The following is a 19,021-nucleotide window of genomic DNA, read 5'->3' on the forward strand; positions in this document are numbered from 1 at the left end:
GCTAGATTTGAACGCTGGCGCCCGACGCTAACTTCACATAAGTAGTAATTCGTTCCAAAAAAACATTGCTATATCCATTAAAATAAAAATTGAGGTAACCCAAGAATCTTGTATACAAATCAAGTCAACGCGCCAAAGCAAATCAAAGTGACAGCTGATAGAATAAAATTGTCCCGTAAATTACGTTCGTTAGTGCTAACCATAAACTGAAAAGTAGTTACCAGTCCGGTGAGTCTGGGCGATTAACGGAACATACGCATTGTTGACAATTTGTCAAGATAATAGACATATCAATGACATTTATCAGATGGTGACAATGAAATGAATAATTCAAGAAATAGTAAATAGAGATACAATCAAATTTTTAAAATCCTTTATTATCTATTGGTGTTTGTTATCGGATACACGGTTAGTAAATCAAGACCATTTTTTCAAATATAAAATGAATTTATAATATTTTCTAATATTTTTCAGATGCCTATCTTGTATTGTGTTATCAGTCGAGCAAAAACTATTCTTGCTAAATATGCAACATGTACTGGTAATTTTGTAGAAGTTACAGAACAGATCATTTCCAAAATTCCACCCCAGAATGATAAGCTAACTTATTCTCATGGAAATTATTTATTCCATTATATTTTGGAGGACTGTATTATTTATCTATGCATAACGGACGATGTAAGTACTTCATGGGAATTATTAAATGAAATAAGTAAGGTATATGGAAACTTCCATGGAAACCATGTTCACATAGTTTTTTGAAATTGTACAACTTATAATTGAATATCTTTGAATGTAATCATAAGACTTCTTCTTTGACTATTTTCACAGGAGCACATAACATCCGCTTTTTAACAGCCTTTGTCTGTGAAGTATTTATATGGATAGAGCTGTAGTTTACAGCCTTATCTTTATAAAAACCCTTTCTTGATTACTATCAATGCCAACATAACACATTTGAGAAACTGCAGATTTGTCATATTTGTTGAACTTTTTGTTGCAATGGTTAAACTATTTTTATATAGTTGAATACGTTCGTAATGGAAAGAGAAAAATTAAGTTGGGTAATGACTTTTATTTTATCAAAATTGACAACTACTTCAAAACTTTATTAAAACAACGATAAAAATAAAATAAAACAACAACAAAAATTAATTGGCGCTCCGGGGCGACTTAATTGATTCCAGTGGCGCATTTGCTTTTTCAGCTGCAGGAAAATCCGAAAAAACCTGCAGCACCACATCATCTGAAGATCTTGATCTAACAATGTCCTCTCTCTTATAAAACTAAATGTAGGGTGTCTCCAGAGGCTCCAATAAATTCAATTCATCGCCAGAACACTTCGTGACACGACTATCGTCAAACTTAAACCAGTCCGTTTCTTCTTTGACCAAGGCGTAATAATGACCAAATTCAACGCCAGAACCACAGTGAACAATGACTGCATGAATATTATACTAGTGGTCTGCTAAGTTCAAATGTTCATCTATTTCGAACCTTCCAAAGAGTTTCTTGCTTCCGTTAGAGGTTGAGTCTTGTTTGAAAATCATCAGTGTTATTATTAGATTGACTGGTGCCTCAGCTATACTTGTTTCCTCATAACAGTCAGTTAGTTTGGCGCATGTTTGACAATACAGTCGATCATCACCTTTTAAAAATTCTATTTTCAGATGATTTAACAATAAGCTTTGCACGGACTGGTTATTAGTTATATTAGGAAAAGCTAGATGAAGTTCCAGAAATTCACATAAGTTTTCGGTACTTCTTGAACATTTACCACAAAGTAAACAAGTGAGGATTTTTCCAGCAAAAGATTTACAAACACAAGACGAGATGGGCTGTACGGAATCATTCAGTCCAGAACGGTCAGGAGTATTGATTTTGCTATTGTTTTGCTCACGAAGAGTATTCAACAAGAACCCCAAGAATTCGGAACAATCCTCTTGTTGTCCTAACGAGTATCTAGTGGACTTCAAACACTCCAGGAAATCGAGGGAAACTGCAGCTGCATGAACAGGTGTTTGAGTTTAATAAATAAGTAGGAAACATTCCCGTTCTCGTTCATCATTAAAACTTCGTTCTTGAAATTCTTCGTCATGAACAACACTTGTAAAATACTATTCAAGTAGCAAGTGTTTCCTAAATTATCCAATCCAATTTTCTTCTCTAGATTTTCAGGACAACTATCTACTGATTCGTAAGGAAGAACATGTTTCACAGTATCTCCATAAGAACCATTTCTCAAGCTGCGATCAATCCTTCCAAGTGAAGAAGGGTTTCGTAGAGCGATTGATTCGGCTTTTGCTTCATGAAGCTCTTCCACTGAAATGGAACCAGTTCTACAAGGACTGCAACTCATTTTTTGGGGGCAAGAATGACCTGAGTCCACTGACCGCATTGAAAAATATCAACATCTAAACATGTCTACAGGGCACACTCAAAATTAAATGAAACAGTTCAATACAGAGCTGATTAAAAATCACCCATTTCTAACACCCCCCTGGATCTTTGATCCCCAATTCTCTCAAATGATCCACCAAAATGACTGCAGCAACACATTTCGTCAGTTGATCAGCCAAATTTTCTCGTGATGGAACATATTTCAAAACTATTGTTTTTTCTTCTATCAAATCTGATGTGAAACATACGCAAATCAATATGTTTTGACCTTTCGGAAATTATATTGTTTTCGGATAGTTTAATCGTACCTTGATTGTCGATAAAAATAGAAAAACAATCACCAAAAAATTGTTCCTTGGATATTTCATGAGCCAATTTCTTTAAAAAATCAGTTCTTTGGCTGTTTTGCTCAAGACGTGTAACACAGTGTTGCTTACGGCTGGACCAACTCACAGCTCCTCCTCTAATAAAGATTTTTTCCTTCTTTGTATCCCACAGTCTGTATGCCTTGGAATTGCTACCGTAGCCCAAAAATATGCAGGTTATACCTTTTGGAGTGAATTTACTTGTTCTTGTTTTGTTCACTGCCCAAGCTCTGCATCCAAACACCCTTAAATGAAATCATCTAAGAGAACAATTCGTTCAGGCCAGTCTCAACACCCTACACAGTAGGTTAATGGACTGACACCTATCAGAAAACAACTACTCCCCAGGCTAATACCACGAAGGGCGTTGGATTATATCCGACAGGTGTCAGCGCAGGATTCTTCACAGAAGTTATTCCTGCATATGCTGTTGGCGATACAACTGCCGCAATAGATTTTCAATTATTGGAACACACTTGCAGACCGGTTTCGGGCTGTTTGGCCACTCGTCAGTGCAAGGTAGTGTATATCATCAACATAAAGTCGATGATTTCCGATAATTGAAAATCGAATTCCGTCAGAGTATCATTTCTCGAACTAAGCTGAAGACTACAACAAACAACAGGTTTGTCGTCGCCCCATCTGCCTGTGAACGAGGTAACCAACTGCATATCCGAAATTTGCCAAATTCCTCGTATTAGGAAAGAAATCTTTCGCACATAGTCTGATAGGTGTCAGTCCATTAACCTACTGTGTAGGGTGTTGAGACTGGCCTGAACGAATTGTTCTCTTAAATGATTTGATTTATAGCAAGTCTTCATGTATGCCCACTGACTATACGTGAAAGATTTCTTTCCTTATACGAGGAATTGGGCAAATTTCGGATATGCAATTGGTTACCTCGTTCACAGGCAGATGGGGCGACGACAAACCTGTTGTTTGTTGTAGTCTTCAGCTTAATTCGAGGAATGATACTCTGACGGAATTCGATTTTCAATTATCGGAAATCATCGACTTTATGTTGATGATATACACTACCTTGCACTGACGAGTGGCCAAACAGCCCGAAACCGGTCTGCAAGTGTGTTCCAATAATTGAAAATCTATTGCGGCAGTTGTATCGCCAACAGCATATGCAGGAATAACTTCTGTGAAGAATCATGCACTGACACCTGTCGTATATAATCCAACGCCCTTCGTGGTATTAGCCAGGGGAGTAGTTGTTTTCTGATAGGTGTCAGTCCATTAACCTACTGTGTAGGGTGTTGAGACTGGCCTGAACGAATTGTTCTCTTAGATGATTTGATTTATAGCCAGTCTTCAAGTATACCCACTGACTATACGTGAAACCCTTAAATGAGATTTATCAATGGATATCATCGGTTTCCATTTTTGTATTGGACTTTCTCCCTGGTTAGCAATTGTTGCCCAGCAATTTCTAACATAGCATGCTGTTGCAAGTGCTTCTGCCCAAAATTTTTCAGGTAAATCTGATTCGATCATCATATATCTTGCTGCGTCGAACAATGTTTGATTGATTCTCTCTGCCACTCCATTGTGTTGCAGAGTCCCTGGAATGGTTAACTGTTAAATACCATGTTTTTGCAAATATTCTTTGAATACATTTGACAAATATTCGCCACCATTGTCACTTCGGAAACAGTAAATATTTTTCCCGTATCAATTTTCCGCTCTCTCTTTATATTCTTTGAATTTAATGAAAACTTCATCTTTGCTCTTCATAAAACCAATCTCCCAATATCTTGAATAATCATCTATGAATGTGAAAATGTATCTGCTATCACCTAATGAAGCTGGTGTGATCGGGCCTACTATATCTGAATGTATGAGTTGCAAAGGGGCTTCTTCCCTATTGAGACTTCGTTTTGGAAATGGATTTCGCCTCAGCTTTCCTTAATAGCAAATGGTACAATTTTCTTCGATTTCGTCACCTTCATCAGAGTTACTTATATTTCCGTCTTCTTCGAGCATTTTCTTCACAGTAGGAACATTCGAATGAGCGAGACGTCTATGCCATAATTGATTTTGTTTAGAAATGGCTTTATTTGCAGAAATATTCGCTTTATATTATTCTTCTTCTCTTTTATGTAAAATAATCCGTTGATTTTGATCGATTTTGCAACTAGTTCTTCACTTGGGGCAATTATTTTCGAATAATTTCCCACAAATATTATTTTCAGGCCTTTTTCAGATGCTACACTCGTCGACAATAAGTTAGTTCTCAGTTTTGAATCACATAGAACATTTTCAAGTACTATAACGGATCCTACGTTTTTTTCGTCCAATTTCAGTTCAATATCTCCAAAACCAGTTGATGGGATCGTCTTTCCACTAGCTATTTCTACAACTGTGTTTTGTTTGGTGAAATTTATGAATTTCTCAAAATTTGACGTCATATGATCGGTAGATCCACTGTTTAGTATCCATGTATCCCAATTTGTTTTATTATAATAAATATAAACAAATAAGAAAAATGATGTTCATTTTATTTTTCTTCCCTTCATATAGCACTGAATGTGTTTGTGTAAATAACTGAGTTTTGTTGTATTGGTAGTATCTTCTCTATTTCGGGTTGAGGCTGCTCTGTTAAATGATTTTCAATGTCTAGATTTAAAATTTCCACTTTTAAAATTCATCTGTTTCTTTTGCGTCGCAAATGCTTCAACTTCATCTTTTTCTCTATGTTCATTCAACTTACTTTCAATTCGTCTTTCCTCTTTTAGCAGCTTTCACTTCAAATTGCACATATCCAGGTCATCTTCATCGGCTCTGAGATTCCTTGCTAGGTACTCATATTGATCAGGTAAACTTAATACATTGAATCCTGCTTGAATTTTTTCGACTAATTCAAATCCAGCATTTTTAACTTTATAATACAACCATTGTTTGAAGGTGACTGACAATGCTTCATAATGAATTTCACTAGTTCGGACTTCCATTGTCTAATATATAAAATGATTTGAAATCCCTGTTGTTTAGTTTGTTGTTTAGTTTGTTGTTGTTCAGTTGTTTCAGGGATTTCAAATTATTTTATATATTAGACAATGGAAGTCCGGACTAGTGAAATTCATGATACAACCTGTTTCATCTATTCAGGTACTGATTGATCGTCTCGTATGAGCTTTTGGTGATATTGATAAAATCTTCGAGTAACAGTAAACCATGCCAAGTTATGTCACCAAGACTGTCATTATTCACTAATACATGAAGGAACAGATTTTGTACTATGATCTTTCTTCCTGTTTTCTTCAACTCTAATTTCATTGTCGTCAAAACCAGGATCAACAGCTTGCCACAGATTTTTAACTTTCAGGATTCCTTGCGCCCTCATCGACCAATTTCGATAATTCCCAGAATTCAGTTTTTCCACTTTTAAGTTGTCCATGCTAAATGTCAATTCACTTCTGCGTCTAAATTGCCTTGCCGAAATTCACAACTCTAGTCGTCGATTACAGTCTTGGGCCCATACCTGTTGAATTTTTTGTTGCAATCAATCAATCAATCAATCAAACATTCATTGAATCAGTTTTCCTTCACAATCACATTAGACAAAAAATAACATAACATCATCATAAAATACTGGCTGATTCAACAGGTCAAATAAACATAAAAAAGATAAAGTCAATATAAAACATAAAACATACATAAAAAACAAGATAATAAGTTTCAATTAAATTATGATTCAAGGAGAAACTCATCCACGGAGTAGTATGCTTTTTGCAATAGTCGCCTTGAGTCGCCTTTTAAATGGTTCAACTCTTTTTATATAGTTGAATACGTTTGTAATTGAAAGAGAAAAATTAAGTTGTGTAATTACTTTTATTTATCAAAATTAACAACTACTTCATCAAAACAAATATCAACATCTAAATATGTCTACAGGGCACACTCAAAATTAAATGAAACAGTTCAATACAGAGCTGACTAAAAATCAACCATTTCTAACAGGATAAAGGTGTAGTTTATAACCTTATATTTATAAAAACCTTTTCCTGAATACCATCAATAGCAACATAACACATTTGAGAAACTGCAGCAGAGTTGTCATATTTGCTGTCAGAAAGAAATATTTTTTTCTATAAAGTGAAAAACTTCAAGGAGAAACCTGTCATGATGACAAGAATACTAACTACCCTTTTGGTACTTTATTATTTTGATGTTTGTTTTAATGACTGCATGTATTTAAGGAAAAAATGAAAATGCAGGTGGTTCATGAATTCCTGTTTAATTTTTCTCAAATTATCTCAAATGATCTGAAACATAAACATACAATTGGCAGTTTTCAAGATGCTTGCATAGGTTCTACTGAATAGAAAAATATTTGATCAACCTATTCCATCCATCATTTGCCTTTTTGTCATTAAGTCAAGCTGGCAGTGAGATCTGTTGCCATTTAATTAAGCATCATTTTGACACATTAGGGAATTTTCATGTTATTAAATTATTACACTGCCTAAAATATGTGTTTATACGACCCAATACATCCAGTTTCATAATGCTAATACTCTTTTCAAAAGATTTAGACTTTATCAAGACGGTTTGATAACGTTTGAAGAAACTGCTATTCACACAGGCATTAACATTAGTTTTAGTAATTTAGTTAGAAATCCTCATTTAGGACGGCGTGTAAACGTCTCTGCTTGTAATATATTTTTAAATTCCTTTGTCAATGGTTGACTGTGATCCACAATGTTTTTTGCTAAAAGTTAGAGGTGTCAACTTTCATTGTTAATGAAAATCAATATAATAAAAACTTTGGTGATATTAACAATAAATAAAAATCAAAGATATACAAATCATTGAAAAATATTTCAAGTTAACACTCGTCATTATGATAGTCACCCAGTCTACATCAACAGTCATCATTCAAAGAGGATTATGGATTCTAAAAATGTTCAAATCAAAGTTCATAGACTTTCTTATAATTTTCTTCTTCAATGTACTTAAACGATAATAAAGAATAACTTGTTAAAGAGTAACTTGCAGCAGGCTCAGAATATCTTAATGAGATTGACCAAGAAAGAAGGGCTCAATGCAATAAGCCAATCCAAATAAACCATAATAGCATTCACCAACTCAGGCAACAAGGTGACATATCACAGATATCCTCCTGAGATCACGATGAATTCTGCAATATAGCTTTGAGATGTCTAAAAGATTTCCTGGTGACATACTTTTGTTATACTCATAAATATATTGAGGGGATAGCAATGAAACATTACAGTTTTTTTGTTAAAGAAATAAATGTTGTATGATATCAAGAAAACATCTATCTCTAATATTGTCACAACAACATAGTTGTGACATCACATCGCCCACCTAGATGGATGTCTCGATATTTAATTGTTCTCGAATTAATAAAAACCGGAATCCAAATAATTGTCTAACTCAAATCCCAAAAACTTATTTGCTGCACATACTCTTTACCAACCATTTTGCCTTCTTTTCACATCTATAGAGCCAGCATATTTGGCAAAATGTTCCTGAAATTCAGTAGATATATTTTGATGTTTGAATTACTAAATTATTTGTATCACTACTTAGTGATCAATAGGTAAGTTATTTTTCAACATGAATAAAAATTTCGAATTGGATTGAAGGATTCTTTAAAGAAATTAAAAATAAAATCTTTCATTATTTTTCCACTTTTCAACTGTATTCTTTCTCTAATATTCCATTATCTTGCATGGCGAAACAAGACTTGCATCGTCTTGAATACATGGAAGAGGAGGTGGAAATTATAGCAGATCACTGATATAGTTATAATCGTATCTGCCTGAACAGCAACAAAACACAAAAACTGAACTTTTTCGCAAATTACACACTCTCAAATGGTGGCACTGTTAAACTCCTTGAAATAACCTTGGACGATAATCTGAACTGTTCCGCTCATATAGATGAATTGTGCAAAAAAATTATAAATACATGTATGTTCTGCGTCGACTCAAAAAGTTTGCAAACACAGAAACCTTATTGAGTGCCTTTCATGGTCTCATAGAATCACCCTAATTCAGGACATAGAGATCACTGTCGACGGCTGTTTGCCGAGTATGGAATAATGTCTGTACCTTTCCTATACATATACCACTCACTAATGCCTACTCAACTGATGCAGAGTTCCATAACTACAATACCAGAAATAAAAATCTGCTGAGAGAACCAAGACATCGTCTAAGCAAGTCAGCCAGATACTCTGTTGATACTAGGATATATAGCAAATTACCTGACAAAATTAAAAACCTAAGTTAAAATTAATAAAAAGCAGAAGTCAAGAAAATATACTCCCATCACTGTTTCTACACAGTTGACGAATTTATGGCCTACAATATATAAAGTATAAAGTTTTGTCCTATTTTCTGTCACACACAGTAGGAGATTTGAACAGGGTCTAAGCCTCCCCCCACCACTATGACGTATTAATTGCTTTTTTTGTTGTTTAGTGAAGTCAAGGCGATTTGACCTTGAAGTGCCGGTGCATGGATTGTTCAGAATTTTTTCCCCGGTTCTAAGCCTCCCCCCACCACTGACGTATTAATTGCTTTTTTTGTTGTTTAGTAAAGTCAAGGCAATGTGACCTTGAAGTGTCTGGTGCATGGATCGTTCAGAATTTTTTTCATATGAGATTTTGTGTGTATGTGTGTGTGAATGCACGGTACAGGGTTTATCATGCGCGTGCCTCTGTACAAACATACTTCAAAGATCCTCCAAGAAATGAATGTTCCATCGGTGTGAGCCCACCAAGTTAGTAGTGGTGTGACGTTAATATTTTGTATTTCACACTTCGCTAAATGTTTTGTAAAATTGTAAATTGTAATGTAGATATCAGACATTAACATTCAAAAATACTTTGTAGTTCCTCACACTTTGTTAAATATGTTTTCGTGAATTGGCTTTGCCGTTGAATAAGAAAATAAATAAATAAATGAAGAAAAGAGAATTGAAACTTTCTATGTTGTTTACCACTTTTATTTGTAACTAACGTTACTGCAGTTACGTCTCATATGGACATTTTCAAACTTATACATTAAACATTACATACATTTACATTTAATGTATAAGTTTGAAAATATCCTTATAGGACGAAACTGCAGTAACATTAGTTACAAATAAAAGTAGTAAAAACAGAAAGTTTCAATTCTCTTTTCTTCATTATGATCTCCTACCGCGCAGTAACGGCTACATCAATCAATTTATTAAATAAATCATACCACGCCGCCCATGCCATACAAAGAAACTGCCGACGTTCGGTAACTATTTAGTTTTTATACCATTCGAATTGACTTCGTATGAACTATATTAAATGAATTCGAACAATACTCTGCCAAAAAAAATCATATTACTGGATTTTTTTCCCAACACCAAATCGTTATTTTTAAAACCTCGACACGTGTTTCGATCACCAAGTGATCATCTTCAAAGAGGAAGATTAAAACTGATTAATCTTCCTCTTTGAAGATGATCACTTGGTGATCGAAATACGTGTCGAGATTTTAAAACTAACGATTTGGTGTTGGAATAAAACTCCAGTAATATTCATTACTACACCAAAGGTTCCAAACAGTGCATCATAAAAAAATTCACATGAAACTACCTAACAACTATTGTTTCTGATAGGCTGTTACATTATTTTATATAATATGTATTGTATAGGTCGTAGCAACTTGTAATTTCTGTTTCAGGAATTTGAACGTAGCCGAGCCTTCTTGTTTCTGACTGAGATAAAAAATCGATTTCAATCTGCTTATGCTTCTAGTGCAAACACAGCTGTGGCATATGCAATGAACCCTGAATTTTCGAGGATATTGGCCAGTGAAATGAAACGTTATTCTGAATCCCATGATATTGACACTGTTAGCAAGGTTCATAACGAATTAAATGAGCTGAAGGATATAATGGTTAAGAATATAGGTTGGTAATTTTTTATTGGCCAGTATTGTTATTATCCTACAAATAGATATAACGGTGGAATCTGAAAAATTATATTTTCCAAATACTATCCAAATTGTCCCTACTAGTATTACAAGAATGTTTTGTTAAAATATATTTTTGTTTGATAAGTAGAAGAAGGAAAATAATAAATGAGAAATATTCTAGAATTGGACTTGAAAGATGATCCCACTTTTCGAAAGATCTATTTTACTTTGACATAGCAATTTTTACATTTCAATGATTAAGATGGTGACAGTACAAGACATGTTTGATAAAACATGATTTATTTTCATCATATAATAGTTCACTCATTTTATCTACCAAAGATCATTTGAGTTGAAAATAGTCTTACGCAGTTTTTTATAATTGAAAGATGGTTTTTAGGACCATGTATTACTGATAAATCTGTTATTAGAAATTTTCTTTCTTTAAATTGATAGGGTTATTTTTTTCTTCATGTATAATCATTCAGATTCTACCAATAAAATATAGGTTCTTCCAACAGGGACTTCCGAACTTTGACAATCGATAATGGCTATCTTGTTGAAGTTACATCTGTCAAATTAGTTGTCATTTACTCAATCTGTTTCGCCAAATCACCATGGACAGATATAGTATTCAACAACACGTGCAAATAATAAAATTGTTTTATCGAAATGGGTGTTTTGTTCGGGCAACGTACCGCGCGCTTCGCCCATTTTACGGTCGCCATAATCATCCTACCGAGAGGACTATTTGCAATATGGTGGATAAATTTGAGTCCACTGGTTCAGTAAACGATCGACCAACACCCGTATGTCGACGAAAGTCATGAACTCGGCCTCTCGCAGACCACAACTTGGCGAATTTTGCGTCGTGACTTTTGTCTGCACCCTGAATGAATGAGTACGTGAACAAACAAAATTGTCGAATTTGGAACGATACCAATCCACATGAGCATCCAATGCATCCTTAAAAAAATCATTGTTTGGTGTGGATTGTGGGCTGCCGGCGTAATCGGTCTTCGAGAAAGACATTGGCCGGGACATCACTATAGGTCGATGATTACAAATTTCTTTTGGCCTGAATTGGATGACCTGGACACCAATGACATGTGGTTTCAACAGGACGGTGCTATGTGTCACATTGGGTTATCTACACGAACGATTTGAGGGCACGGTCATGTCACGTGGAGGTGATGTGAACTGGCCACCAAAATCGTGCGATTTGACCACATTAGACTTTTTCTTGTGGGTTTTCCTTAAGACGCAGGTATATACGAATAAGTCACAAACCACAGCGGTCCTTAAACCAAACATAACCTATATGTCATGGTCAAATTTAGCTTGATTTATGTGCCAGAGTCATGAAAAATTGGACGTTTCTGATGCGCTCACCTAGCGAAGCGAAGGACATTTGAACGATGTTATATTCCACACATAATAGCATCAATAGGTCTTTCAAACGAATAAAAAATTTTGATGATATCTCGCAGACGCTTTGTTAAAGATAGGAAATGCTTAATGAAAGACTCTATAGTTCACTTCATTTATCTACTTTTCGTTGTAATACTGACAAATCAAGTAAGAAAGAATTAAAAATAGGCTTACACAGCTTTTTATAGTCAAATTATGGTTTTCAGGAAAGAAATGCCTCAAGTTGAAAACAAACCTTTGTTCTCGACCATATGACATAAAGGACTTCTTCAAAAACTTCCAACTAACAGCTAGCCCCTTGTTGTGACAATTAATGAATTTGCATTTAAGTACTATAATATTGATGGAGCATCCTCTGACATCCTTGGGTCTTATACTGTGATACATCTTTTCATATTATAATATGCTGATTTTTGATTGATTGCAATCATTAACAAGGACACTTAAAATCGTAGAATGGGGATTATCGATCTAGAGGACTTCAGTACTCCTCAGAGTTATCTCTCCATTGGCAAACTGAAAAAACTTTGTTGTGGAGATATCTGGTGTTGATATTCTATCTAAATTATGTTTATCCACGAATAGAAGTACATATTTGCAAAGATTCGGCAAAAATTATTTCACTTCCCAACAGCTTCTCATGATATATAAGAGGCAGATCCCATCTGTTCTGGAATACTGTAACTTTTCCATTTTTTCACATAGATCAGTTAATTCATTGTCATTTATCTGTCCTTATTTCTGAATTTTAAATATTCTTATTTGTTCCAGATAATGTAGCTTTGAGAGGTGAAAGGTTGGAACTTCTAGTGAATAAAGCAGAAAATTTGAATAATGGGGTAAGTTTGTGTTTTCATTGATGTACTGAAAGATCAAACATCAAGATTGCTTACTTTTATGCCTCTCGATGTCACAGCAGTAGTCAAGTTTTTTTTAACTTCTATTATTTCCTTTATTACACAAAATTTTTCATATATATCCTATATCCCCGCCTCGTTTAGTTACTTTTGATATCAGTTTTCTGAGTTTATGTACCAAGTTATGAGTTAACTAGTTTAGTGATGCAATAATTTTTCTGAAGAAAGGTTGGGTGGGTAACTGGATCAAATTTTTTAAAAAAAAAACAATTGTTTTCTTACCGACGTTTCGATTTTAATAGAATTCTTCTTCGGGGCTCTGTAACAATGAATGTTCATAAACATACCTCTCACAAAACTTATACGATTATTATAGTTTCAATTCTACAAGAAATAATGAGTTCCTAATTAAATTACTCACCGAAAAGTACTTTCTTCATGTTGATAATATTACTATTTAAAAAATCATCAAACATATTAGATACATATTTAAAAAAAAAGTTTTTTATTGCAATACGATGCTTATGTAAAGCCAAGCCTAGATACTCTTGTCGGCCTCTTTTTACCTCTAACAGAATCCTAACTGTGGTCTCCTTATTTATATATGAAATGATCTGCCTTCTCTTTAAAAATAGAAACTTGTTTAACAACTTGGACGAGCCAGCTTCAAATTACCACTACCTTCTTCAATCCTAATTAAATATTCTAACATTTACAATGGTCTCAGAATGTTCAATCACCTTCTTCAATAAATGACCTTAGAGCCATTAAGAAAGAGTTGAAAGACTTGCTTTCTGTGAGACCTTATTATAGCTTAGCAGAATTTAAATTGATTTATTTCATTTTATTGACCATGTTCTTATATCCTGAAGTTTTTATTGGGTTATTGTTATTTACATGTCTTTTTTCAGTTCATGTTATTACTTACTTTTTGTGATTTCATTTATATGTTATTTATATTTCTCACAAGGCTTTGCCAATAAAAATTTATTCTTCAGACAATAAAGTATATTTTAAACTTGATAAATTGAAATTACATTCATATCATTCAAACAACAACATATAATGTATTTGAAATGAAGGAGTTATATTTTTAGGAGTGACTAATTTTTGGGAAAGAAAGTTTTTGGCCTTGTACTACTCCATCTGATAAAAAAAAAAGATTCTCTCATCCTTTTTTTTTCATCAGATGGAGTAGTAGAAAGCCAAAAACTTTCTTTCCCAAAAATATAATTTATGTAAATTTAAAGGATCCAGAGAAAGGTTTCGTATTGCAATCCCATTTTTTGATAATTTTATTGAACAAATGCATTTGATATTTGAGATCATAGGTTAACTTTTTCAAATATTGGCCAGTTGGTTTCTTCAGATGTTTTTCAATCTATAATGGATACAATGTTTATACTTTCGTTTTTTATTAATTTCTGGAATTGGATACACTCGAATCGAAGGTCAATATGTGGAGAATCATATGAAAAAATAAAGAGGAAAGAAAAAGCCCAAGCTGTGCAATACAGGTCCATAGTGAATGCAATGTTGATATATTTCCCAACTTGCTTTTCCAGTTAAAAATGTTGTCCACACTACCTGCATGGCAGAGCAATCTCTTTCCACATCTAAGAAATTCAACTGGAGGAAGCAGGTTGACTGAATTGTCTTTAATGGCTAACGACAGTATCATTTTAATCACTTCTTGTGGTTCAGAACCCATATGTTCTATTTGTACTGAGAGGGCCGAAGTTGATCTCTTCACAACACCACAGCTTTATCAATGCAAAAAATTCTTTAGAGAATAATGAATAGTTTTCATATAATTATTGATATAGCAATCAAAGTATTTTTAAAATGTATTATGTGATTTTGTGTGGAATAGAGATAATTGTTCATCCAACAGTTTTCATTCAAATTCAAGTCTATTACGTGGAATAATTATAAAAACACAATTACTTCATTTTTGAAAACTGGACTCCATCCAATTATCTCTCGATTTCATTTCATGTCTTTCAGAGACAGGTCTTCTGCTCATTGTTAGCTTCAATCCATAAGCATATTGTAAAATTTGTTTTTTAATATAATTACATATGCTACTTATGAAATATCTTTGTAAATTCCTACTTTCTTATTTCTATATTCAGTTTCTTGTAGGTATGAACTATTAAAAATACTAGTCATTTTTTAATGCAATTCTTGTCTAAGGTCAACCAGAGCAACAAACTAAGGAATTCCATTTGTTATTTGAAAGATATCCTTCAGAAATAATTGTAAAAAATATTTCTGCATACATAATAAACTGATGTTTAGATATTACTTTTAAATCAGTTTTTGAAAAATCATTTTGAATAATAGCAACATTTACTTACATACAAAATAGAAGACTGAAAAACGGGTTTATTAAATTTGTATGTTTCATTTTAAAAAATGTATACGTTCTATTCAGATTTTCATAAAATTAATTACTTTTTTCAGAAGTTTTCCACATTTTTATAAAGATGGAGAAGTAGAAAATCAAAATGGTTTTCCGCTAAAACTAATCTCTCTTGAAATATATTCCCTTTTCAATTCAGGTAGTTACACCATGCTGCATTTTCAACCGAATGAACTTTACCAAATTCCAGGATATATCCTGATTATGCAGCAGAAGCAGATTCTGCTGCAGAAATATTTTTTTACAAGTTACATAAATGATAGTTTCAATGTTGGTATTGAAATTATTTGTGAAGGTATCTTTCAAAGAATAAATGGAATTGCTTAGTTTGGTACTCTGGTTGACCTTAGACAAAAATTGCATTGAAAATGACTAGCATTTTTAATAATTCATACCTACAAAAATGAAGTAATTGTGTTTTTTTCTAATTATTATTTCACGTAACAGTCTTGAATTTGAAAAAAAGGACAGTTGGGGTTATTTAGTCGATGTTCTCCTCCTCTGTAGACTTAGGATCGAATTCTTTAGTTACTTCATGGTTCATGAGAGTTCCTGCAAGTAATTAGGGAAATGAGGTCCATTACAGCTGAGCATATTAACGTGACAAGGTTTTCTTCGTTGAGAGGGCGTCTCAATATCTCGAAGTTTCCGTGACATTTAGTGGGCCCAGGATCATACATCCTTTTGGCACGGATACCTGAAGCGTAATTTAGGAAGGCGCTCACCTCCAAGGAATACAGTTCACAGTTTACCCAGCAGGGGTATTCTAACGCCACCCGTTGCAAGGCAAAAGAAGAATTGTATGAAGTTAACCTCTTCCGCGCGTGGTAATACATTCGATAGAACAAGTTTTTTTCAAAATATTTTTTGACATCATGAACTTTTATAATTAGGACGGTAGCCGATCGGGTTGACGTGGGTGCTTTGCTCCACTCAATCGACCGCTGTGTGACTCGATGGTTCAAGCCGCGAAGCCGGACGATCGATTTTCACTTCCTATCATCCAACCCGTGCTAGGAATCACACGTTAAAAAGTAAGACCGCGTTAGGCGACAGCTGGTTAACGGAAAAACAGATTTTGTACTACAAACAAGTCATACACTACAGAGCATTCTAAAAAAAAATTCTGGAATTTACGAAATTAAATGTAAGGACTGCGATGCAAAATATTATGGAGAGACTAAAAGATATATTAAAATAAGATATAAGGAACACTTAGCATACCTAAAAATATGGAAGACCAGAAAAATCAGCAGTCGCCCATCATATTTTGTAATAAAACTATTCTATAGATTTTAGTTCATTAAGATTAGTTACACAAGTTAACAACAACAGGCATCTAGATGTCTACTTGACTTGAACCATCGACTCACACATCGGCCGATTGACTGAGTGATCAAAGCACCCACGTCGAACCACCAGGCTACCGACCGGCCGGTTCGAAGATTTCTTTCAAAATTAAAATTTCCAAAGATAAAGCTAATAAACATTAGCGAAAGCTCGGGCAGCTAAAAAGAATATTATTTAATTCCAAACAGACCGAATCCCCGAAAAACCGAAGTTGCTCCTATGTTTTCCAGTACTTTCTCTTGTTTACAAAAAATATTGTTGAAGTAAGGTTATAGTTTAAAAGTTTTTTTTTTTTCATTAATAACATTTGATTATATTTCAGTCTATGACATTCAGGACAACCAGTAGAAGTCTGGCACGGTCACTTTTCTGGAAAAATGTCAAGATTTATGTGATTATAGGAATAGTTATTACTGTGGTTGTTTATTTTATAATTTCCTTAGCATGTGGAGGACTACTCTGGCAAGGATGTGTGTCTAAGAAATAAAATGTAATTTTAAAAATGATATTTTAAAATTCACACTGTGTTATTATTCAACTTCCCCAAATATTTATCCGACCAAAAAAACAATTGATTAAAAGTATTTTTGAACTGTGAAAAGGAAAATACAACACCTCCTCTTATCAATTCATTAGATGAATTTTATGTAATATTGGGATAAATGATATCGAAATAATATTTGACGAGTTGAACCTATGTTGACATCTCATGAATTTTGCAACTTGAACTTTTTATGTCAAATCTATCAAATTTGATGAAGATATTTTCACTGACTGAAATATTTTTCTAGAATTATGTTGGCTCCATTATCTTAGAGGTGCAATGTATATCACTTATATCTTCAAGTAACACATCTGTCCTGAAAATTTTATAATTGTATTTCACTTGAAACAAAAAGAGGGGTTTTTCCTCGTCTATATATATAGACTTCATCTATTGAATAGATAAGTTGTCTGTTTTTATTTGTAGCTTACATCATTGCCGCAGTAATACAACATTTGTTTATTATATCATTGATTGTTTCATTCTCACTGCTAAGGAAATTCACACCGACTCATGTTTATATTGCATATAGTTTTTATTGTTCGCAAAATGATGCTCTTTTACATTGGAAGTATCAAATAATTTTATATACTAAGTAAATATTATTTGTATCATATTAAACTTGTATAAAATTTTTCATAGATTAGAATATAAGATTACATTATCGTTGAATTTTATAATAAAACTGAGATAAACTCTCAAAAGTTTGTGTTTTACATGGTGTCCTCTTCAATCATTGAAAAATCTGAGCCAGTTGACGAGAGATGCTTATAAGAATGAATTTCTAAACTACTTTGATATCCGTCTCCTTAGAAATGAAGAGAATCAGCGAAAAAAAACTGCTTGAAGACTTAGATTTTGTCGAATTCTGACAATGGAGAAAGATTTTAATCTCTGAAACGTTAAGATAAGTATTTGTATAATTTCTTAGCTCTCTTTTGGTAGGCAACATTATTAATTACGACAAGTTACTGGTAAATAGAACATTTTTCTTTGTAAAAAATGCTTTTAATTTACGGTCATTTATTGGGGTGAACTGAAAAGTTTGCCCTTTCTGCACGTGTATAAAGTTTCTCTTTTCTGCACGTGTATAAAGTTTCCCTTTCTGCACGTGTATAAAGTTTCCCATTACAAATTTTATATTTGTCAGATTGTGGAAGGTGAAAATACCCAAAGAAGGTTGTGAAAACTGATTTTTTGCCACAAAAAGTCTAATATTGAACTATTAAATTTTTTACATTGATATTCTATATGATTTACCCAAGACGAATTATTATCAATCTGAGTCAAACCATTTCTTTGCATCTCATCAATGCAAACTTATAATAACTGATTTAAATGTAAAAAAATGACTCCAAGAAAAAACCAGATACAAAAATTTTTATTTTCGACGACGTTGAAATTTAAAGAAAATCTAAATTCTCTCGAGGATAACTGAGATATTTGATGATCCAAATCAATTATATGATCAAATATTACACATTTTTATAAATTGTTCTTCAGAGAAATCAGTGCATATAAAAGAAATGTTATCCTGACAATCAAATTATAGCAGATTTATATAATCACTGTAACAGATTAGTGAAAAAACTCTCTGAATTGCCAAAAATAAATATTATGAAGAGGAATTCAGTAACCCTGCTCCAGAGTGCTTATGGAAATTATTAAACGAAATTCTTTATAATACGAATAATCATGTAAATGATGAAATCAAA

At 33.3% G+C, this 19,021-nt stretch overlaps 1 protein-coding gene across 1 annotated transcript; it reads left to right on the forward strand.

The window, feature by feature from the left end:
• Positions 1–249: 249 nt before the first annotated feature.
• Vamp7 (Vesicle-associated membrane protein 7) lies at positions 250–18,010 on the forward strand. The gene is made up of 5 exons (XM_074177072.1): positions 250–408; positions 475–678; positions 10,466–10,694; positions 12,902–12,969; positions 17,085–18,010. Exons 2-5 carry the CDS (start codon positions 475–477, stop codon positions 17,247–17,249), a joined length of 666 nt encoding a protein of 221 aa, XP_074033173.1. The 5' UTR covers positions 250–408; the 3' UTR covers positions 17,250–18,010.
• Positions 18,011–19,021: the final 1,011 nt, after the last annotated feature.

Source organism: Leptinotarsa decemlineata, unplaced genomic scaffold (genome assembly GCF_025532065.1).
Source record: "Leptinotarsa decemlineata unplaced genomic scaffold, Ldec_3_MD MMD2_tig00002159_RagTag_RagTag, whole genome shotgun sequence".
Classification (NCBI taxonomy): Eukaryota; Metazoa; Arthropoda; class Insecta; order Coleoptera; family Chrysomelidae; genus Leptinotarsa; species Leptinotarsa decemlineata.